This window comes from Triturus cristatus, chromosome 6, assembly GCF_964204655.1.
Source record: "Triturus cristatus chromosome 6, aTriCri1.1, whole genome shotgun sequence".
Taxonomy (NCBI): Eukaryota; Metazoa; Chordata; class Amphibia; order Caudata; family Salamandridae; genus Triturus; species Triturus cristatus.
The window spans coordinates 441,477,284-441,502,764 of NC_140589.1; the positions used below are offsets into that span (position 1 = coordinate 441,477,284).

Genomic DNA, 25,481 nt, shown 5'->3' on the forward strand with positions numbered 1-25,481 from the left:
CGAGGCTGACTGCGGCGGCCGAGGCTGCCCACGGCAGCGCAGGGCTCCAGGGAAGCCCCGCAAGAGAAGTGCTGCAGCTGCGAGGAGGAGCCCCCCCAGAAGAGCAGCCCGGTGAGTGAAGAAGGGCTGGGGGGCTCCGTGTGGGCTATTGTTGGTGCCTGATCGAGGCACAGCGTCCTTTTGGCATTCTGAGCGGCCCCGTCTTGCAGCGGGCCGCTCCAACAGGGCTGACATGTGGTCGGAGGGGGACAGGAGATGTGCACGCCGCGTGCCTGTAAGCGCGTACACCAATTCAAATCCGCTGAGAGCCTGCGCGTGCCCATCTCCTGTCCCCCTTCTGAGGCAAGTCAGCAACAATAGATCTCGCTGGCGACTGCAGCGCTTCGCGCTGCGTTCGCCAGGCGAGACCTAAAAAAAGAAAAAGGAACTCAATCTCACCATGGGAAAATCGGGAGTGCCAATAGGTCTCACCGTATATTGGAGTTTAGTATATAAAAAATATTAAAGAGCAGTGAGAGTATTAAAGAGCAGTGGTAGCAAAACGGAAAACAAACCCCGACAACTTCAACAGAAAAGGAAAAAATAAATGATCTATCGTATTTTTTAATAACACGCAATGCTTAATATTAGTAAATTAAAATGCTCCGTGGTTTTTTAATATTATTTTTAAGTTTGACTGTCTGGTATAGCTGTATTAATCACACCAACAGACACAGCTTTAATTGGGCCAGATCCTGCCAGTGCTCACCATTGTAGCTCTAAAAAGCTGGTGCCGAAACAACTGCATATGCACTGCAATTTACTTCCAGCCACACCTTACATGACTCAGGCATCTCTGCCCATGTCCGCTGGCTAAAAAGGAAACAAACCCCAACAATGTGAACAGAAAAGGAAAAAAACAATCATCTACAGTATTTTTTAATAACATGCAATGCTTAATATTACTAAAATAAAATGTTCCGTGGTTTTTTAACATCAATTTTAAGTGTGACTATTTGATATACTTGTATTAATGAGCCCAAGAGAACCAGCTTTAATTGGCTAGGGTTGTGTCTGTGCTCACCATCGTTAGCTCTAAAAAGCTGGTGCTGAAACAAGTGCATAAGCACTGAGATTTACTTCCAGCCACACCTTACATGACTCCAGCATCTCTGCCCATGTCCGCTGGCAAAACGGAAAACAAACCCTGACATTGTCAACAGAAAAGGTAACTAAAAATGCTCTAACTTATTTTTTAATTACACCAGCTTTAATTGGCCCGGATGCTGCCGGTGCTCACCATCGTTAGCTCTATAAAGCTGGTGCCAAAACAAGTGCATATGCACTGCGATTTACTTCCAGTCACACCTTACATGACTCCAGCATCTCTGCCCATGTCCGCTGGCAAAACGGAAAACAAACCCAGACAATGTCAACAGAAAAGGAAACTAAAAATGCTCTAACTTATTTTTTAATAACACCAGCTTTAATCGGCCCGGGTCCTGCCGGTGCTCACCATCGTTAGCTCTAAAAAGTGTATATGCAATAAGATCTCTACCCATGTCCGCTGGCAAAAAGAAAAAAAAACGCCAAAGTGAACAGAAAAAGAAACTAAAAATACTATAACGTATTTTTAATAACACCAGCTTTAATTGTCCCAGGTCCTGCCGGTGCTCACCATCGTTAGCTCTAAAAAGCTGGTGCCGAAACAAGTGCATATGCACTGCAATTAACTTCCAACCACACCTTACATGACTCCAGCATATCTGCCTATGTCCGCTGGCAAAACGGAAAACATACCCCGACAACTTCAACAGAAAAGGAAACTAAAAATGCTCTCCCGTATTTTTTAATAACACCAGCTTTAATTGGCCCGGGTCCTGCCGGTGCTCACCATCGTTAGCTCTAAAAAGTGTATATGCAATAAGATTTACTTCCAGCCACACCTTACGTGACTCCAGCATCTCTACCCATGTCCGCTGGCAAAAAGAAAAAAAAACGCCAACATCAACAGAAAAAGAAACTAAAAATACTATAACGTATTTTTAATAACACCAGCTTTAATTGTCCCAGGTCCCGCCGGTGCTCACCATCATTAGCTCTAAAAACTGGTGCCGAAACAAGTGCATATGCACTGCGATTTACTTCCAGACACACCCTACACAACTACGGCATCTCTGCCCATGTCCGCTGGCAAAACGGAAAACAAACCCCAACAACTTCAACAGAAAAGGAAACTAATAACGCTCTACCGTATTATTTAATTAATAACACACAATGTTTAATATTAGTAAAATAAAATGCTTCGTGGTTTTTTAATATAATTTTTAAGTTTGACTGTTGGAATAAAAGTCATGCTGCAGTTACCATCAGGATAATTCATAACAGATGCACGTTAAAATATAAACAAAGGCACAGGGCTTTTTTAGGACGGAATTGAAGTGAAACTGCAGTTAAGATAAGGATAATAAATAACAAATGCACGCTGAAACAGAAACAAAGCCACAGAGCTTCTTTAGGTCAGAATGGAAGTCAGACTGTAGTTACGATAAGGATAATTGCTAACAGATGCACATATCTGTAAACAGGAGCCATCACACGCTACACAATGTGATGGCCAAACTAAATATTCACTAAGGGAAATCGCCAGACGGAGAGAAGGGAGGGACTTTTACAACCCAACACCAATACAAAGGCTACATTTTTGAAAGGCACAGCCAACAGCCAATAGAAAGCAGTTAATTTTTTAATACACATAGAATACAAAACAACAATTCTTCCATACAGCGCAAGCGCTGTCTAGGCTCGACCTAAAAACACTGGATGTCTCAGTTTTATCTCTTGGATATTCAAGATGGCCCACACAGGCGCAGACTGTAGGAGGCGGGAAACAGCAGTTACAACGCGGGTGTTACCACACAGGTAGGTAACAACGCTGTCATTACAATGACTGCGTTGTTACCACGCGTGGCTTTACATCACAACTCGTTTCTATGACTTGCGCAACATGGCGTGCAATACCAGGTAATGTGATGGATTTTAAATCCAAAACTCCCTGCTGTTGCACTAACTGGAGTAGGAATAGTAATTTATACTATTCCTAAGTCCAGCGCACCATCTAGCGCAAGTTGTAGAAACGACTTGCGATGTAAAGCCATGCGTGGTAACAACGCAGTCGATGTAACGACCGTGTTGTTACCTACCACATGGTAACACCACGCGTTGTATCATCACATATTCGTAGGAGGCACGAGCTTTGGTAATGCTGAAGCTCAACTAAGACAAGACAGAGGCACTGATTTTTGGATAAAAAAGATCACCACATAATAAAACAATACCAGAACAACAATAATACAATCAGTAGAACGGCTGACCGTGAATGAGTGCTGGAAGGATACAATCAGCATGTAGTCCTGCTGTAAGAGTTATCTTCTCAAAGTCTGGTGTGAAGGGTTCAGTTTGTGGTGCAAAAGGCCATAAGGAGCAGGAAGACCATTGTGGATGGTTGTCGCTGTAGCACGAGCCAGCTGGGTGTCAAGGATGGTCGTTGCTGGAGCTTCAAGTTGGCTGTTGTTGCTGTAGAATGAAGAGTAGATCTTGCATTGCCGGTTGTTGCTGGCGGTCACTTTAGCGTGGAGGACAAGTCTTCACTGGAGCTTCACGATGGTGGTCCTTGCGGGTGGCGGAGTCTCAGTGTGAAGGAGCCCGTTCATGGTCACAAAGAACAAAAACTTAAGGATTTCACTTTTTCTACTTGGGAGGAGCTCAGATTGATACTAGTCAATGGTCAAGGACCTGGGGGGCATTGCTTGTGGATCAGGAACTCACTCCACCAGAGGCCGGCTGGGCTCAGGCAGGTCCAGTTGCATAAGTTCAGATGGACAGTTGCAGGGAGGCATCTGGAGCTTGTTATGTCCCTCTAGCTAAAACTAGAGGCCAGCCAACTGACCATTTGAGTCACTCAGGTTAGTCTGGGATGAAATTAAGAAAGACCAGTCTTTCTTCTCAGACAGCAAGGCAGTCCTCAAGAAGCAGGACAGTCCTCTAGTAGCAGGGAATTCCTTCTTCTTTAATGTCTACAGTTCAAGGAGTGTTCTGGAAAAGTGCCTCTTGTGGTCCAATATTTATACCTGGTGCCATCCTCTGTGTGGGTTTATTCCCTATAATACCTCCAAATGTCTTTCCGGAAAGTTATTTTCCTTCCCCTATCAAGGCACCAGAAAGTCTGGGTTGACAAAAGGCCGCTGTCAGGTTTATTTGTGTGTGCTGGAGGGAAGCCCTTTGAAGTGAACTGAGGCAGGGCACAGCTCCATCCTCAGCCATCCTGGCAGGATGGCCCTCCTGCCCAACCTTAGTCCCCTTTGCATCAATGTCTGGGAGGAATACACAAACCCTAACAGCAGAGCCAATCACAGTCATGTGACCAAGGATACTGGCAGAAAGCACAAAATAGTTAGGACATGATATGCCCACTTTCTAAAAGTGGCATTTTCAGAATTGTGACTTAAAATACGACTTTACCATTGAAGAGGATTTTAAATTACAATTAGTTTGAATGTAAACAGCATATATCTATCTTCTCCCAATCTAGAATTATCACTTTAATTTTAACGGGGTAACCCAGACTTAGTCAATGGGAGAGATAGGCCTTACAACAGTGAAAAATAACTTTAAGATGTATTCATGGCCAGGACATGTAACACATGTTCTACTTTTTTTAAACAATGCACCTTGTCCTATGAGCCTATAGGGCCTACCTTAGGGGTGACTTAGATTGTTAAAAAGGAAAGTTTAGGTCTTGCAAAAGTTGTATTTTCCTTCAACAAAGGGGCAGGTTAAAAATTCAATACTGGCTGAAGTGGAAGGCATGAGACATGTTATAAAAGCATACTTTAGTGGGAGGCACATTGGGTGATGCAGACCCACTATAATAATTTAATATACAGGCCCTGGGTTTATGTAGTAGCACCTATTAGGGGCTTACAGGTAAATTAAATGTGCCAATTAGTCAGATGCCAGTTGTACCGTGTTTTAGGGAGATAGCACAAGCACATTATCACTGGTTAGCAGGGAAGTACAGAGAGTCCTAATGTCAACAGAAGGCAAAAAATCTTGGAGAGACCCTGCTAAAAGGGCCAGGTCCAACAGTCATGCACCAATTGTAGGCATTTTTTTGCTCAAGGAAAGATGAAGACAAGGGGGACACTCCATGACCATTGCAACAATTCAGGACAATATCCAGAGTAGTTAATGAACGGGCAGCAGAGGCGGAATGTCTTAAGAAAGAAAAACAGAGATTGAATGAAATTAATTGATAACAATATCAGGATGTTATTCAAAATCAAGCAAGCATCCGCCAGCCCTTTGATATGACTAAGGTTTCCCCCTCTGTCATTCTAGAAGAAGCCCAACACCCCCCCCCCCCCCCCCAATTTAAAGCTCTCTGTCAGCTAGATGAGGATCACTTTGACTAAAGAGCCTCTGCCAATGCAGAGGCCGTACTTCTGTCAAATCTTCATTGCCAAAACACTCACAGTAGCCCTGTGGCAAATGAGTCACTGGGTGTTCAAGTTGCTACTGGCACCCACCAAACATTGTAATTATACAATCAAGCTCTTAGAAATGTATAGAGTCACAGATGCATGTTCTGAACATACAACAGTATGATTTTATTATTTTCAAACTGACAGATCATGGGTTCCTCCAGACTGCAGCTGTTGTTGGATGTTAACTTTGCTCCCTGGAAGATCACTCATAGCAGATACAAAAGTTAGACAAAGATGGGCCAGAAGTTCATTGAGAAGAAGTGTCTATAGCAAACACTATATAAAAGGAAAAGAAAAAAAGTATAAAGTGGATACATCATGCTCATTGAAAACATGCTACTGAACATGGAGCTCTACAATATATCCATAGGGAAAACAAGGACCATGCAGGAATGTTGTAAGTGAAACTTGCCACAGTGTTCGTGTGGACAATACTTTGTGCTGGAGCTTATGCAACAGAAAGCTTTGAAAAATGAGGCTAACAGCAGCTATGGTCAACTTCACGTGCAAAAGCTATTTTGCAGTTAATGTCGACCCTGGTGCAAAACCGAAACAGATGTGACATGTATGGGGTGGAATGATCCGAAAACATAATTTGGCCCAAAGCCAGATCTAATAACGTAATGTGGTGGCACAAACAAGTGGGTTAGCATTACAGCACCTGATACACATTAAAGCACAAATCTTACAAATTTGACTCCTGTGCATATGACATTGTAATATAGAGATTACTTTGAGACAAATAAAAGGCTAATCACTACTGGCACCTGTAAGAAATATAGGTTGGCTGGAGAAGGGGGGAAAATCAGATACCACAATCCTTCTCAGATTGAAGTCACAAGCAAACCCCAAATTAACCTGTTCTCAACCCCCTAGTAGCTTGGCACAGAGCAGTCAGGCAATGTGTAAAGTATCTCTGCAACAATTCAAAGACTTACACAGTAAAAACAGACCACAAAAGGAATCCACGCCAGATTTAGAAAAATAGATGGAGCTTTGATGAATACCACAACACCGAAATGACAAAACAAATAATATGTAGAACCAGAAATATGCAATTTTAAAGATTTCCTTGAAAACAGTGCAAAAAGCACAAAGCTCCAATTGTGGATATCTGGTCATGCCGGAACGGGACAATGTCACAAGTTGAGGACGACTGCGATGGAGAACAGGCCAGCTACAGGGACCCCGGTTAGGCCCTCTGAACAAGATTTACTTTAAACCCTGGTTGCAGAATGTTGTGAGGTTCTGAATCGAGGATGCATAGCCCAGCTGAGACTATGCATCAGTTCCTAGGAGCTGCAAAGTTGAAATGTGAGGTCCTGCATCGTTGTTCAGGATCCCATTGATGAAGGCTTGCAATGCAATGCCCAAAAGCAATTGGTTGGTTCCAAGGAGCCGTAAGGCTGCGATGCGAGCAATTTGAACGCCCAACTGTATGCACTGTCCGCTTGTGGCCCAACAGGCAAGAGCTGCAGTATTGGAGAAAGTTAGGCAAGCTCCAGCTGGGCGTTCAAATTCAGAACTGGTGTTCACATGTCGATTAGTTTGATATACAATTTATTGTTATGCATTTTTTTGTGAACCACATGTGATATTGATATGCTTTGTTAAATGTTATGTGGGTGATTAACATCAAAGAAAAAAGTTGATGTTTTTGTCCCTAACATGAAAATGATGATCGCAGTAATTTACTTGGGCGACCACAGAGTAAAGCATTGATCTTGTGAAAGTATCCTTTGCATTGGCACATGTATTTGTGCTAGTTTTCATCAGCCTAGTCTTGCTGACATACTATTGGCCCAACCCCTGTCCCAGTGGCTTGGTTCATAGGTGGCAGGGTGGGTGGAGGTGCGTGTGTGGGGGAGGGCTCCACAAAAGGGGGTCGGGGTAAACAGTAATAAATAAATAAATAAAAGAAACACTTACCTCGCCATGCCAGTCCCGAGTCTCTGCTTCTGCTCTCTGAGGCACTGGAAGCACAGGAAAGGGTCCCCTGACCAATGAACATGCTGCAATGCAACGTAGAGATTGGTAAGCACCCATGCTCCCCTGACCAATCACAATGCTGCGATGCAGAATTGTGATTGGTTTTGAGTGTCCTGGTTCGACGCTCAACTAGGGAATGGGGGCCTGGACATGTTGTCCATGTGGACTGCAGTGTAGCCTGCATGGAGAACGGGGAAAGTGTGCATGACTGGTTTGGGCGGCCTGAGAGGGACAACCAAACAGTTATTGAGCATTTAAGAGTGGGCAAACCACTCCTCCCCCTGCCCTGCTCTGAGAGAAGAGCTGCCCGCCCACCTGCAAAGCAACAGGGAACATAAAATGATAACTTAAAGTTATTATCATTTTATTTTTCCTTTACTGTACAGTGCACTGCTTACAAGCAGTGGGGTGACGCTTCTCTGCCTTAGCGGAGGAGCCTTCCATGCCATGTCCCCTTTTTTGCAACTATTTAAAAGTGGCATTTTCAAAATTGCAATTTAAAATACAACTCTACCATAAGAGGATCTTTCATTACAATTCCAAAGACAACAAACATGTAATATGGTAACTCCAATGTTAGTCTATGGGATAGGTACGTGCTGAAGTAGTTAAAAACAAATGCAAGTGTTTCTTTCCTACCAGGACATGCATGAGGCAAGGTTGAAGGGCTACTTACGTGGATTGCGCAATCAGTGCTGCAGGCCCACTAGTACCTTTTAATTTACAGGCCCTAGGCACATGTGGTACCACTTTAGTATGGATATACAAGTAAATTAAGTATGCAAATTGGGGATAAGCCAATGTTACCCCAATGTTACCATATTTTAAGGAGTAAGCACATGCACTTTATTTCTGGTTAGCAGTGGTAACATGAGCAGAGTCCTACGGCCAGCAAAGATAAGAGGGGTGAAGGCCAAAGGTTTGGGGGAAGACCACCCTAAGGCTGACAGGTCTAACAGTTTGCCTTTAAGTTTATGTCATAGCGCAATGGTGATGCCAAGGAACAGCCATTTTAGTGTTAGTGACACCAATGGAATCACTGACATATGACTATGCTCTATTTTTTGTTCGGCATGCAATGCAGCACTGCAATTTTTCACGTAGTTCTTGGTTGCGTGAAGAATAGTAACTGTGGGCCTAAAAGTCAAAGAATCAGTGTTAAAGATCTGAAGGTCCTAGTATCACAGTGGAGGCTGCTGCCAAAATGCGCAGATCACAGGTGTCCCCATTGACCTAAATGCAAAAGTATCCATACCGGGCCTATTAATTGAGGAGATCCTGTATCTGAAAGTGTTTTCTAACTAGGGTTTGATGGTGGTAAGATGGACTGTGGAAAGTGAGTTTCCCCTCACAGACACATATGAAAAAGGACACAGAATGGTGCCTGATGCTCTAAAAATATGTGCATAAAGGGAACGGATGTCCTCATAAATGTGAGAGGCTATGGGGGCTACTGAGGACATACAGCAGATACCATGAGATAGCCTGCGAATCGCCAATGTACATTGAAGGAACAGAGCAGGCATTTGCCCCCCTGCAGCATCCCAGTCAGACGTATGACACTGTTTTGTTTCAACCCTAGTTAGATCATTTAAAGTCTCCCTGGAAATGTGGCAACTGTCATTTTGTATTGCAGTTGTGCTTTGTTAAACAGCAATAATCCATTAAAAAGATTTTTTTTTTAAAACAACAAAAACCAAATAAACATAAAGGGGCAGATTTATGAGGCCCGTTGCGCCATCGGAACGTCACTTTTTGTGACGTTCCGTGGCGCAGAAGCCTGCGTGATATTTATCAGGCAGCACTGAGCCACTTATTTTGGCTTAATGCTGCCTCATAAATATCAGTCCCTTTAACGCAGTGTTCTGCGTTAAAGGGGCGTGGAATGGGTGTTGCTGGGGGCGTTCCCAGCAACATCCATGGCCTTTTGACACTGCCCCAGATTTACGAGAAATCGTAAATCTGAGGCAGCGCCAAAAGCTTCCGCCTCCCCAGGGGAGGCGTAAGGGAGGCGCAACGGGGAGAAATATCTTTATTTCTCCTCGTTTTTCCTTTTTCTATGTGTGCTGCATTCTGCAGCACCCATACAAAGAGGAAAAACCTCTTGTGATTATTTTTGTACAGAAAGGTTTCCCTTCCTGTACAAAAATATTCATCTCCGCAACGCAGGCACCCTTGCACCATGGTGCAAAGTGCCTGCGTTGGCGCAGGCAGCCCATTGTGCGCCGGCGCAGGGGAAAAGGACAGGAATGCGCCGCATTTTATAGATATGGCGCATCCCTGCCCTTTTCTTTTGCCGTAGGGAAGCGCAGCAGGAAGGCCTGCTGCGCTTCCCTACGGCAAAACCTCATAAATCTGCCCCAAAATGTGTAGATACATTATCTGGAAGATTCAAAATAACCTGAAGACCTAGAGAATCATTTACAGCACTCTGAAGTTTATTTGGAATAGCAGAAGGTCTGAAGTTAAGTTGTCGTTGAACTTAAACAGAAGGCACTGCTAACACTTCAAGAACGAGTCTTGGGCCATTATTACCATTCATATGCACAGGCATAATTACCGACGCCATGAAGTCTGTCAGATAAAAGGCCTACGCTTGTTTTATTTAGAAAATCTCTAGTGAAGGAACAGCTGTCGACCATCACTGCGGCAAAGTAGTCTTTGTTTCTTAAATAGATCAGCTGCTCCTAGCATGCACACTTGAAGAGGGATGTCTTGGAAAGGTGACAACAACTTAAAACATTCTTTCTCGAAGCATGAAGGTGAGTAGGCACCTGGAGCTCAGTTACATTAAAGACATAAGAGGAAAGAACCCTACTTGCTGTTGCTTTCTCTAGAAAATGGTAATAAAAGAAGCGAACACGTGTGGATCTTCACTAAGCCACATGAATTTATGTTAATCAGAAGGTTCACCAGTCATAATTTAACAAGGAAACTGTAGAAGGTATTTGATTTTAAAAAATCCTGCATTTGAAAGATTAGAATCCTACCAGGTTTGAGACAAATCAAATATGTTCACAGTAAAAGGACACATATTTTGTCCCACAAGTTCTACAGATGAGTCAGAAGGCATGATTAAAAGAATTACTAACCACGCCATTTACTTACAATTCTGTTTCATAAATAACTAATTTGAAAGAACTACAGCTGCGCCTGTCGTTTTCAAAAATTGTTTAGTAAGATGAAATGTTCAAACCCTGAGTAGTTCAAATCAGCTGGCGTATTTTGAAGGATCACAGTCTTGTTACCTTTAGATGAAATTAAGCACATCATAGAAAGACAATCTTTGCTAAAATATTCGCCACCAGGTATGGAAGGAGACGATAATGATTTTTTTCGCGATCCGGCGTGGAGTGAAACACTTCCAATGAAAGTACATATTGCTCCTTGAACGAAGGTAAACGCGGTTACTAAAAAGATAAAAAGGATGTGTGTATCACGGTGAGGTATTTGCTTGAGGGATTCTTATGAGACCTCTCCTTAATTATCCCTCATGAGAGGGACATGGACTTTGAAATTATGAGTTCTTTTTTGGAAAACAGGGAAAAGGAAGGATACAGCGCCCTTTCTCTGTGTTTGTAAATCTGTAAAAGGAGATCATGTGCGGACTACAGTCTCATTTTGCCAAAGTAGCCGATGTGTCACAACAGAATCAAATCTAATTCGGACGTGAGCCTTTGTGATTTGGGAAAGGAGGGCCCGACTACAGGTTGGTGGTCCCGCAGTCCGAATAAGGATGCGACTGGCTCAACGGTGGCCACAATGTCTTTTTTATGTATTGTGGCAGGTGCCTGAAACATATCCCTGCACTACGTGGCAGGCACCATGCAGTGCCTGCCACATGGTGCAGGGATATGTAGGGGAGCACCATAGGTGCCAACAAACCCCCAAATTGAGGCCCAGGAGGTATGGGGGGGGCCTGCAACGGGACTCCAATGTGCCTTTTCATGGCAGGCGGAAAATTGTTATGCCTACGGCGGGCAGTGCCTGTCAGGCACCCCCACCATTGTAGGCATTACTCCACCTCCGACAGACAGTCATATCCGTGGCGGTCAGCCTTTCTGACCACCAGACATCCACCCACCATCCAAATGTGGCAGGCAGAAAAGATGAGAGACCACCACCAATGGGCTGTCGGAGGCGGTCCCACTGTCATCTTAATCGGGCCCCTTAATTGCAGATTCAAGATTTTACATATTAAAGTGTTGTTTTCCTTACAACATTTAACACGGTCCAATGTGTGAATTACAAGAAAAGCAAACGTTTCCTCACCATTGCATGTAAATCTGAAAACATATTTAAATGCTTAGGAAATAGTGATGATATATGTTTAGATATGTGAGAGCATGCATTCATTCTATTCAGATGCACGCAGTGTATGTGTTCACTAAAACTACCGATGCGGTGCCTGTCCACCTTCTTAAGGAAGGCAATCCCAAGCAACTTGGGTTTTGTTACATAAGGCATTGTAAAGTAGGAGAAACATAAAGCTGTGAAATGCAGCTCAATCCTGCACACCTGCTTCAAAAAATATTTTAAAGAAATACAGCCCACTAAATGTAGCCCAGTAGGCTAAATCAGGTCTATCTTGATAGAATTACTTTGTTCTCGCATTCAGAAATGAGCACGATTGACATCAAATGCACAGCAACTTCAAAATCTCTTAAAGTTTGAACAGTAGAAGTTACATTTGTCGACATATTCCTTCTCGGTACAAAGCGTTTTGCAATGAAAGAACATACTTTTGTTCAATCCACACGGACGGTGAGCCTCGTCTTGAAAAGAAGCAGTTTGAGTGTGGTTAAACTGGTAATTTAGTGGGAGCGTGCATTAGCCGTGCTCCGATGCGCGCAAGTGAAAAGTCACTTGACTGATTTGTTCATTTACATTTTCCCCTCGTTACCTTCTTTTAAACCTCCTTTTTATTGATGATGTCAGCCACAAGATACAAAGATACAAAGGATGCTAGAGGAGGACAGCTGGTCCTTCTTTTCTTTTATAAGTAGTCATGGAGTAACCAGAAAAATAAACTCCCCCCTCGCTGAACCATGTCCCAAATAGCTCTGAGCAAAGAAGTGTGGCAACTTAATCCAGGAGTTGTTCATGAGATTATTTCTCATGAGGGAATCTTAAATTGTGAATTGTTCTTGCTTCTCTCCATCTATCTCTTGTCTATCTTGCTCGCCTCTCTTTTTATTCTTTCTGTACTTTTTCCCATCCATCTATTTATCCATTAAACTTTTATTCATCCTTTTCCATCTATCCATTCTTCCTGCTCTCCATCTTTTATCAGTTTCATCCATCATTTTTTCTCTTCGTTGTTTGTCTTTTCCTGGCCTTTTTCATCCATCATCCAGCCATCCTTCTTTCCATCCTTCCATCTTACCTGGCTTCTTTTTCTCAGCCATTACTTTTTTCCCCCAATCATTCCATTCTAACTGCTAAAGTAGGGGTTAATGATGCCCCTGTAAGCAGTGTCTGTATTATGGTGATTGGGAGGGGCTATCTTTGAATCATGTGGTGGTCAGTACTGGGTGAGTACTTTTTAGAATTGGGATTTCTGGTAGGCTGAGGTATGCATTCAGGCCAGGCAGGAACTACCATTCAAGTCAGGGTAAGATAAGTACACACTAAAAGTTTGCCTGTACACACCATCTGGTACCTTGGCACAGAGCAGGCAGGCTCCTCTAAAGAGACAATGTGTAAAGTATTTGTGTAACACTGACACACAGTAACAGAATACATACACCACAAAAAGACTCCACACAGGTTTAGCAAAATAGATTATTAGATTCTGAACAAAACAAGACCAAAATGGCAAAAAAAATTGTATAGAAGTTGAAAAATGAATTTTAAAAGAATAAATGAAAAACTAGCTCTTAGAAGCAAATAACCCTTGAGGGGTTAATTGAGGCCAGGCTGGATGGAGGCAAAGTCAATGTTGAGCAAACCGCGATGGAATGCCGGCCAGCTACAGGACCCATGCAGGCCCCGGTGAACAAAGTATTTTTCCTTGTCACAACTGCGAGATGCATCAGGGGATGCATTAATATTGATCCCGCAGGTTGAGGGTGTGCTGATTCTTCTTCACACAGTTTTGGCGACGGATCAGTTCCAAAGGCGAGACGCTTGGCCTAGATGCGTTGGTTCCATAGACCAATGCACTGGCTTTCCCTGTGCAGTTGAGGGATATGTCGATTTTTCTGAGCTGCTGCATCAGCGATGCGCAGTTCATATGCATTGGACTCTAAAGATGCTGCATTGGTTCAGAGAGCGAAGTGCCAAATTCACTCCCCCAATGGGTCGATGAGCTGGTTATGCTACATGCAGACAGGAGATGCGTTGATGTCCGTGTTGCAAGTATCTGGGTCCACTACCAGTGAACCTGGCACAGGAACTGATGTAGAGACTTTGATTTCCCTGAGTCTCAAGCAACAGACGGCAAGAAAACAAGCTCCTGGAGTAAACTTGGAGAGAAAGTAGAATCCAGCTCTCCTTCAGCAAAGTCAGAGAGTAGCAGGCAGCAGGGCAACAAACAGAAAAGCAGGCCTTCCAGGACAGCAGTCCAGCTGAGTCATTTAAGCAGTACAGGAGTTTTCTGGCAGATCTTCAGTCACAAGTCCAGTAGTGTCTCATTTTAGGGGGTCAGAGACCCAGTACTTATACCCAAAAGTACCTTTGAAGTGGGGATGACTTAATAGAATGGTCTTTCAGGTACACAAGTATCCTTTCAATTCATTCCTGTCTACCATGCTGTCTATGGGGGGTAAATCAGCCCTTTGTGTGGGGATAGGACAATACCTATTCAGTGAAGTGTTGGCCCCTACCTTCCATCCTGTCCAGGCAGGGCCAACAGAATGCAGATCTATATAGATGGATACTCAGACACGCCTAGACTTCCTGTGTTTGTGGCTGTATAGAGGGATTGCACATGCACAAAGTGCAGCTGTCGCCCACCCCATATGTGTATTGGAGACAGGCTTCAAGACACAGAGAACAGTGAGTGCAGAGAAATGTCCACTTTCTAAAAGTGGCATTTATAAAACAGTAATGTTAAATCCAGCTTCACCAGTAAGGAGTATTTGTCATTACCATTCCAAAGATATTAAAAATGAACTGGTTTCATCTCTCTAATCAGGAATTACAGCTTAAAAGTGTATTAAGGAATTTTCAATGTTAACCTATGAGAAGGGTAGGCCTCACAGTATTGAAAAATGAATTTAGCTGTAGGTCAGTACCAGGACATGCAAAACATAAAAGTATGTGTCCAACTTTTTACGTAGACAGCACTCTGCCCTTAGAGTAGCCCAAGGCCTACCTTAGAGGTGGATTAAGTCCAAGAAAAAAGGAGCTTAAGGATTGGGAAGTAGTTTTCAATATGCCATGTCGAAGTGGCAGTAAACTGCACACACAGGCACTGCAATGGCAGGCCTGAGACAGGTTTGAAAGGTTACTTCTGTTGGTGACACAATCAGTGCTGCAAGTCTACTAGCAGCATTTAACTTACAGGTCCTGGGTTTATGGTATACCAATTTACACGGGACTTACAGGTAAATTAAATATGCCAATCAAGTATACACCAGTTACACACATTTAAGGAAGAAGCACATGCACTTTTGCACTGGTCTGCAGTGGAAAAGTGCTTAGAGTCCTAAGGTTAACAAAATGATTCAGCACAGCATGACGGCAAAACGCAAAAGGTTTGGGGGAAGACAACCCTAAGGATGACAGGTGTAACATGTCTTCCACCAGCTGAAAGTGGGGAGGTCTACCCAGTCTCTACAGAGTTCTCTTCACTAAGGTGAAAATACCTGGATAGACCATCAGCATTGGAGTGGTCTTTCCCTGTTCTATGTTCCTCCCTAAAGTCCATACTCTGTAGGGAAGTGGACCACCTCAACAGTTGTGGATTTTCACCCCTCATTTGCATGAGTCACCTGAGGGGTCTGTAGCTGAGCAAGTATGGCCTCAGGTTCTTCAGTGCCCAAACTACAACAAAAGCTTTTCATGCTATAGCACCGTTGTTCCCTAAGGAGTACCCTCCTGGAGATGAAGGTTACGGGTTTTTCTAGACCCTCCTCATTAAGTTGAGGTATAGTATTTCCCCTATGCCACTCTCTGAGTCATCTGTCTGAACAATAAACTCCTTGGAGAAATCAGGGGCCCTGAGCACAGGAGCTGTGTGTGTGGCTTGCTTAAGGGAGACAAATGCAGTATGACATGCCTCGGTCCAAATCACATTTCTGGGCTGCTTCTTGGAAGTAAGTCCAGTCAAGGGGCAATAATGGTGCCATAGCCCTTGACAAATCTCCTATAGTACCCAGAGAGGCCCACAAATGCTCTGACCTCATTCTGGGTTTGGGGGGCAGCCAGGCCATGATGGTTTCTCTTTTGTCCTGAAGAGGTTTCACCTTTCCCGCCCCCACCAGGTGTCCCAAGTACACCATTGACCAGTGCGTTATCTGGCACTTACTGACTTCAATAGTCAGGCCTGCCTGTTGCAGATACTGAAGCACTCATCTTCTATTGAAGACAGCTATGTCCAGCAGATAGGCAGCCTGGAAGGCTGCCTATCAGCAAGGACCTGGTTCTCTCACCTCTGCAAGATGGCAGGTTATTTCTTCAATCCAAAAGGCATCACCTTAAACTGACAGTGGCCCTCTGGAGTGGAGAAGGCTGACCTCCCCTTCTATTAAGGTGATCTGACAGTCCCCCGAGGCAAGATCAAAGAAACTTAAGTACTGGGAAACCCCTAACCTGTTGATCAGCTCATCAGCCAGGGGTTTGGAGTGAGCATCTGTTTTGTCAATAAGTTTAGCCCGCTATAGTCCACACAGAACCTCAGTTCAGGTGCGGTGCCCACTTAGACAGATTTTGGTACCAGACCACAGGCCTGGCCAGGGGCTACTGGAGGGTTCTATCAACACCAGTTCCAGCATTTTGGAAACTTCTTCCTAAGTGCTGGATATCACCTTATCTAACAACCTGCAAGACTTGTCCTTAACAGAGAGGTTGTCTCCTATGTCCACATCAAGGGTACACAGGTGGGTAGCTCCAGGGATAAGGGAGAACAGAGAGGAGTACTGTCCCAACACTTGGTGGCAGTCTCTCTGTTGCTCAGGAGTTAGAGTGGAGGAAAAAGATTACTTCCTCCACAGACTCATCTTTCTCCTTGCAGTTCCAGAGGTCAGGGAGAGGTTCACTTTCCTCTTCCTCCCCTCCATCTGTCACCTGTAGCATGGTGACCTCAAACCTCTTAAAGTGGGGTTTGAGGTGATTGACATGCAGCACCCAGTGGGATTTAGTAGGGGTCTTGAGATCCATAAGGTAGGTGGTCTCACCCTTTTTCTCAACCACATCATAGGACCCAGTTCGTCAGTCCTGGAGGGCCCTGAGCCCCACAGGCTCCATCACCCACCTTTTTTGACCAGGCTGAAAATTCACAGTGGTAGAATTCTTGTAATTCCACTCTTTCATGACAGCCTGACTAGGTTCTAAGTTACTGAAAGCTTGCTTCCATAATGTAGGCATTGGCGCCTAAAGGCCAGCATATAGCTCACTACAGAGTTTTCCTGGGAGCTTGCTTCCACCCTTCCTTGACCAAACTCAGAGGTCCTCTAACATGGTGCTTAAACAGAAGCTTAAAGGGACTGAAGCCCACTCCCTTCTTTGGTACCTCCCGGGAAGCAAACAACAGGCATGTTAAGAGGATGGCCAACTTATACCTCAAGACCTCAAGTAGGGCTCTAATTATGCCCTTCAAGGTCTTGTAGAACCTTTCATCAAGCCCATTGGTTGTGGATGGTAATTAGAAGAAAATATATAGATTACCCCACAATCCCTCCACATTGACTGCATGTATGCGGACATGAAGTTTTTGACCCTGTCAGACACAACTTCTTTGGTAAAATCCTACTTGGGTGAAAATCCCCATTAGAGCCTTTTCCAGTGCAGGTGCATTCATGGTTCATAGACGGATTGCCTCTGGATACCTGGTGGCATGATCCAATGTTGATGCTAATCCTCTCAAAGGGTGTGTCAACAACAGGAAGTGGGTTAAAGGGGGGGGGGGGTACACCTCTGCCCTGTCTTCCAACTAGCCTGGCAGGTCTCACAAGTCCTACAGAATGTACCTGAGTTAGTCTTGATCCTGGGCCAATAAAAGTGTGGGACAAGCCTTGCATAGGTGTCTTGCCAGGGGAATTTCGTGAGCCAGCTCCAGTAGGAAAGCCCTGTGGCATTCGGGGGTTATCCAATGCACATGAACCTTAGACTCACTGTTAAGGAAGCTGTCCTGCTGCTTGGGCTATAGCCTGTTGCATTATGCCCTAAGAGTTGGACACTCTCTGTGCCCCTACACAGCTCCTCCTTGGTGGGTCCTCCTACTACATGCCATCTGGCAATGACAGGCAGATCACCAAGAGGTGCAATGCCCCCGTCAGCAGGCTCCGGGAGGCCACCGCAGTTGCCCATCCATCTCAATAGGCAAACATTCAGGAGCTGATTCCCCATGCCTCCATGCTTTCCCCATTCATAGCAGCTGGATGGGCCATTATTTCAGGCTCCAACACTTTCAAAATCCCATCCTGGGCAGCCATAGACCTTGTCATAGAACAGATCCAATCAAGTAACCCCAATATCTCCACATGAGGCTTGAGCTCTATGTACGTCCAGGCAGTGTGCTCTAGGTAATTACCAAACAAACTGTCCACAGGCAATTTTCTGAAGACCTGACCACCCCACTCAAATTGAACAAGGGCCACTGTGTAGTCACCATTTCTGTTCTCAACCACCACAATTTGTGGAATGCATTGAGAATTAACTGCTCTGGGGAAACTAGCTGAATCCTTACCATAGTCATACTGGCTCCTGTATCCCTCAGAGCCTCCTCACATTGCCCATTGATATTGATTGTGACCCATTGCCTATACTTGGTAGTATTTGAGGCCACATTGATCTTAGGAACTATCTCACTGTCAACCAGGGACACTAGGGTTACCCCACTAAACCCCACACCCTCATTTAATGGAACAACCCCCCACAGCACTACATTAGCCGTCCATGGAATCTTTCCTCCAATGGGAAGTGGTGATCTTTTTACACTTGGGATCTCCCTTGTAGTGTACATACTCATAGCACTTCTACTAGTTGATGGGTTTGGGCTGCTGACATTTGTCAGGGGAGTTTTTCTTCTGGTGGCAAGATTGGGAATGAGAACCAGACCCTTTCCCCTGTGAGTAGTTTTGGGGGCCTTTAGAGAACTCTGCCTTTTTAACTCCTCCTCCTTCTTCTGGTGGGAACCCTGGCCACCATTTAGGGAGTCCCCCTAGATGCTTTATTGAACACTCTGCTGTTGACCAAGATGTCCGCCTCATCAGCAACCTTCCTGGGATCAGAAAGATTACTATCAGCCAGGTGATACAGGCACTGCTCTGTAACACAAAGATCAAGCATTTGCTCCTTCAAAATCAAGTTGTACAGCCCTAAATAATCATCTACTTTGCTGCCCCTCATCCAGCCCCACAGTGTCTTGCAAGCATAACCTAAACAGTCAACTCACCTCTGTGATGTGATCTTGTGACTGGCCCTGAACCTCTATCAGTATTTCTCAGGTTCCAGCCTAAACTTACAAACCAAGACTCAAACTGAACACTGACAAGCCAGAAATTTTGATTTTCCAAAAGAACACCTCGGTCTGGAATATCACATAGTGACCAAACAAACTAGGACCCACATACATCCCCAAAACCCATGCCAAGAACCTCGGGCATCATTGATAGCAAACTTGACATAACCACCCTAGTCAATGCAATCACACCCTCCTGCTTCCCCACCCTGAAGATGATGAGAAGCATCTTCAAATGGCTCCCAAGCAGCACCCACAAAACATCACACACGCCCTCATCACTGGGAAGCTGGACTCCAAAAGCAACTCACCAGAAGGCTGCAAACCATTCTGAACATGGCAGACAAAATCACCCTTAACCTCCCGTGTAGAACACCCATCACGCCACACCTTGCCTCAATAGTTGTGCGCGAAAGCGTTTGGTTATTTTTAACAAATTTTAAAAATACTTGTTGCTTTTTTTTAACCTGCGTGTTTTGCACTGTGAATACTGCTATTTTGCACAGTACCTACCCTCTGCCTAAAACGCTCTGTTCTGCAGTGTCCTGAGGCGGAAAGCCGGGTCCTGCTTTTCAAAATCTATCTGCTTTCCTATCCTAAGCTATCCCTGCTCTCTGGTCACTGACCTCGAGGTAGGACTATTAGCGGCGGCCATATTAGATGAGGAGAAGGCTGGGGGACTAAGAAGCAAGCACTTAGCCACGCCCACCCTCCCGCCCTCGTGGGCATAAAATGGAACCCTCATACAGGCAGCGCAGCGGACGGGCGCAGCGGGGGCGCCAGCGGGGCGCCGAAGGCGCACCAAAGGCAAGCCCGTCTGCGCCCGTCCGCGACCGGCCGGGACCAGGGGCCAGGACCCTTGGCTCAGCGCCGTGGTATTCCAAGGAAAACCTAATTGCGCTTAATAGTACTACCTATTCCATCAGCCAACCTACACAGCAGATTCTGAGGCGGGAGAACATACTGAAACCCGCAGCTGAAACAGCCAAAAAAAAAACCAATCAGAGAAGGAGAGCAATGGTAACGTCATTGAGCGTCAGCTTGCTGAACACTCGTTCGCTCCAAAAACACCATCTAGAGGTATTCTCCCTGCTCCAGGAGGGGAATATAGATATTCTTGGAGTCACGGAGACATGGTTGGATGACTCTTCCGCACCCGACCTAGCGGCCGCCCTCCCACCCAACTTTGGGTCTATCTCCCATAACAGAAAAGATGGCAGAAAAGGGGGAGGAGTCGCGCTGCTATATAATAATGCCTTTAAAGCAGAAACTATCTGTGCTGAATGCATTGAGGGCCCTGCGTCAGTGCGAGAGAGCCTGGCGGAAGGGGTATGATCTCAACTGCCAGACTTTATACAAGGAAAAGCTTGCCTTGTATAAACAAGCCATCAGAACTAGAAAAAGTGAGTTCTACGAGAGCAGAATTGCCACAGCACTTAACCCTCAGAAGGAAATCTTCCAAGTACTTACTGAACTGAGGAAAAAGAAGGAACAACCGCCTTCTTTTACGCAGGAGGACTGCCATAAATTTCAATCCTTCTTTACCTCAAAGATATCTGACCTCCTGATAGAGATCGAAAGCACCCCTAGATTCGACTGCCCGGAAACTCCGCCAACTCTCCCGCCCGCAATCACAGAGCCTTTAACCTCCCTACCCCTATTTACCAAGGACTCCCTGACAAAAGTGATGAACCAAGTTAAATCAGGCTCCCCAGCGGACCCTTGCCCCCCGCAGATATTTAAACAAGCATGGCCAGGCCTTGAGGAGGACATTTTATCGCTCCTAAATAGTTCCCTTACCTCGGGACTAGTCCCATCTACTCTCAAAGAAGCGAGACTGATCCCCCTGCTAAAAAAGGCTGGTGCCGATTCCAAGATTTTAAAGAATTACAGGCCCATATCTCAATTACCTTTTTTAGCAAAAATACTGGAACATCATGTGCTGTCCGCCCTCTCGCACCACCTGGAGAGTAACGCACTACTCGAACCCAACCAAGCAGGGTTTAGAGCCCACAACAGCACGGAACTAGTCATGTTATCAGTACTAGATGACTTACGTCTTAAAACAGATAATAAAGATCCCTGTGCCCTGGTGCTACTCGACCTCTCCGCGGCATTCGATACGGTCAATCATGACCTTCTTTTGTCGCGGTTGGGGGAGTTTGGCATCAAGGGCACGGCCCACGCCTGGCTGACCTCGTTCCTTGGCGGACGGGTTCAGAAAGTACAACTGGATGACATGGTGTCAGAGGCTGCTAAAATCACATGCGGCGTCCCGCAGGGCTCTGCCTTGTCCCCCTTGATGTTTAACACATATCTGCAGCCCCTCATTTCATCTCAGAATCACATGGACTGCAACATATATAATTATGCCGACGACACCCAGATCATCATTCAGATAGGCGATTCCCCTATGGCTGATCAAAAATTGAAGAATATTCTAAAATTTACAGTCAACTGGATGACGGCAAATTTTTTGAAGATCAACCCGGACAAGACGGAGGTTCTACCTATCACAACGTCATCTAGCCCTTGGTGCGACCTCCTTTGGCCATCCGAATTAGGTAACGCCCCAATACCGGCAACAGCAGTAAAAAGCCTGGGCATAATCATCGACACAAATCTCACTATGTCAGCCCAGGTCTCGGCGGTGGTGGGCACTTGTGTAGGCCTCCTGAGACAACTGCGCAAGCTAGCTCCCATCCTAAAGGCAGACACTCTCAGACGAGCAGTGTCAGCCTTAATTCTGGCCCGACTGGATTATGGTAATGCCATGTACTTCGGCATTCCGAAAAAACTCACCAAGAGACTCCAGATCGTCATGAATGACGCGGCCAGACTTATATATAATAAACCAAGAAGGACACCGGCCACCCCCCTCCTCCGGGAGCTACACTGGTTGCCAGTGAATCAACGAGCCAAGTTCAAGGGCCTATGCATTACGCAGAAAGCCTTATATGGGCAAGCCCCAAAATACATCAAAAAACGCCTTGTCCCATATGCTCCTAACAGGAACCTACGCTCAGCCAACGCCGCCCTATTGATCTGCCCTAGGATCAAACGATCCACCATCGGTGGTCGGACATTTTCCCACACAATGCCCAAAGCTTGGAACCAACTGCCTGAAAATCTGCGCAAAGAAACCAGACTCCTGCCTTTTAGGAAAGAGCTAAAAACTGTGCTCTTTCAAGAGGCATGGGGTAACATCTAGTCGGTTTTCTTCCTGCCAGTACTCACTCGTCTGCTAAGCGCTTAGAGACCCCGGGGTGATAAGGCGCTCTACAAGTTAAAAATACAAATACAAATACAAATACAAATAGTCACATCTCCTTTCACAAACCATCCAGGAACCTCTGCTCAGCTAGACTCCTACACATATGCAGAACCAGATCCTAAGGTCAGACCATCTCCTAAATCACCCCTGAAGCGGGAATGACTTATTGATAGATATCAGAGCCTCCTCATCACCTCTGGAGTTACGCCAGAAGCTGAATACCTGGCTCCTCAAATAAAGGTGAGGCCTTATGCACACCTGCAAGCGCCAGGATACCCTCCCAGGTGGTAGTACACATACACTAACATTATGAATCTAATTTGATATACTTGTATAGGCATCATGCAAATACACAGTGTGCTTGAATGTTAAGGGCTGAGCAAGAGGCAATGAGGTACTGTAACAATCAAAATACATTGGATAAAAGTGGATATCCTGGGCTTCTGAAAGACACATCTGATTTACATAGTTAGATGGATGGCAAATCCTTTGAAACCGGTCGATGGTCAGCTATCGCGGAGATCCAGTTAGGCAATAGATTGTTGTTATCTCTGAACTGGCATGGCTGCCCTTGATGATTGTTTTGTATGTGTGCCTCATAGGGATGAGGTTAAGGATTTTTTTAATTTGGCATTAAAACTATGCTCATCTTTAGTAGGGGATCGTAATGCTATTGATGGAGCAGGTAGTGCAAAATTTTGTATACCTCCTCTATTCTGCATGAAAATACTAATTATATAATCTATTAACTATAATATTATGAAACGATTTTGCATGTATATTAACCAACATTATTAAAAACTTGAATTAAATGTGGGATTTGCATTTTGCATTTCTAAATAATCTTTATAACTAAAATCTGTACGCATATTAACAATAGTATATGTGATAATAGAATACTGCATGATATATGTTGCTTTTGTGATGTTGCCCCACGAGGAGGACCTAAATGGTGAATATAATGGCTTTAAATGTTGCTATATGCTAGATAAATACAAGCACATAGAGGGGTTAGTAAGGGGTTAACATTAGATTCATTATTTCTATGTATTAATTATTCTTTTGTGTTTGTTTCGCTTAAGTTGGCATTTGGGCCTAAATCAAAGATGGCCGCTGTCACCACACGTCGAAGTAGCCACTGTCCCATGAGGTGCGGAGTGAGCTACGCATGCGCGAGAAATCTCCTAAACCTCATCGCGACCTTTGTTCACCATGTACCCTGACAAGGCTAGAAAGTGGGAGGTCTGCCAAGACAGGAGAACAATCAACCTTACAATAAACCGGAACAAGCCGACTCTTAGACTAACCAGTGACCTCACCCCTCGAACTGTACTGAGAATCATAAAATTGAATCGGACGATCTCAACCAGCCAATCATGACTGTTCTAAAACTTTAAAATGTATCTTCTTTTACTTCATTGTATTATAAAAAGAGTGGTAGAATAGAGAGGGGCGTTGCTTGTGTTGCGTTGCTGATTCATCGCTCTTGAATCCTTGAGGGTCCGGATGCTGCTTGATCGTCTGATGACTGCGAATTTTCCTAAATCCACGGGCAATGATAGATGCTTGCATGTCTCTGGTCCTTTGCTGATCTTTGGGACTTAACGTGCTGAGCAAAGAACTTTGAGCTTTGGCCTGCTTTCGGACGATTTACGACAAAAAGTTTGATTATACAGAGCCAATGAATTAGAGGACTCCAAATAGCCAGATTAGGTAAATATGATGTTCCGCGTTTACTTGAATTAATCTTGAAATTCTAAACTTTGACGACATAAATGCAAATAATAAGTCATTATAAAAATTTAGATAAACAATTATTGATTAACAAGAAATACGAGTTTGTGTTTATTGAAAGACAGATAAGGATTCTGAGTCTTAAAATGTGTTTTAGCTGGTTCTAAATCACCATCAACCAATCCAACTAAATTGGTCCATTGACCAAGTGGGAGGAGTGCCTTGATGTTTTAAGATTAAGGATCTGTAGGCGAAGGGCGTTAATGTATATTTTGTAAAATAACTTTTCTCTCCCTATAGGTTATAAGGTGTTCCCCCCACATGTCCAGCGCTTGAATTACTCATCCCTCCTGTGTGTGCAGACTAGTGAAAGAGACGTGTGAGTGTTGGTATTATGGGCTCCACCAATGACTGCATGTGCGAATGAGCTAGTGTGACGCCGGGTCTACGACAGGAAGGATATTGGTACAGGTTGTTCTCCATTCCCCGGTTTTGCGCTGGATCACTGTATTCAATGCTTATTTGGACCCTTCTCATCCTAAACGGAAAGTACACAATTTTTATGTGAGAAACCTGGAGACATTTTTACGAATGTCCAAAAACAATATAGTCAAATACATCTCGGCTCATGAAGATCTCAACAATAAAGATCAAACTAATAAACTACCCATTTCGGATTGTTGCAATGTTATAATAAGCCTACACACAACGGTGAGATGGAAAGCACAGCAGTACACATTCAACAACACTTTACTTAGGATAGAAGTGGTCGCACAAATGATGCAGAATGACATTACTATATTGATTGGAAGGAAGTCTGTGGAGTCGTTGTTGGTTCGGGGTGATTTTAAGCTATTTGTTAGAGGATCAGAGGATGTGTTACTAACTAGCCCTTTATCAAACTCAAAAGGGAACATGCTGATAACATAAATACTTTTTTAATTTAAAGGAAACTAGGGTTAAACCTGCGGCACTTGAATATTTTAGGCAAATATCTACCCAAGATTTGTTGGTTCCCTTTCTGAGATAAACGTTATTTAATAAATTGGAAAAATGCTTAGAGTATTTCGCTCGATAGTACAAAAATTCCGCAAGGTAGGTAGTGATATTCAGTTAAAAAAAGAAAAAGACCTTACCCGGTTTCTCTGAACTTGAAATCCCTGTTTCTCTGTCATTTTAAGAAAATGACATATTTTGGAATCGTCAAGCAAAATATACACTGAAATCCCTCTTGTAGAAGCCTCGATGACTTCCTTGAATAAATCCACATCAGTAAACATGTCCATGACAATAGCAATGACCTGTTAATTGAAACATTTGGAGAAATAAAAAC

The 25,481-nt window shown here is 44.4% G+C and overlaps 1 protein-coding gene across 1 annotated transcript in view; it reads right to left on the reverse strand.

Annotated features, from left to right (window-relative positions):
* SACK1B (scaffolding CK1 anchoring protein B) overlaps window positions 1–25,481 on the reverse strand; it is a 445,300-nt gene that overhangs the window by 147,748 nt on the left and 272,071 nt on the right. The window contains exon 3 of the mRNA XM_085610865.1: window positions 25,285–25,449. Coding sequence (XP_085466991.1) covers window positions 25,285–25,449 — 165 coding nt within the window. The remainder of the gene's footprint in view (window positions 1–25,284; window positions 25,450–25,481) is intronic.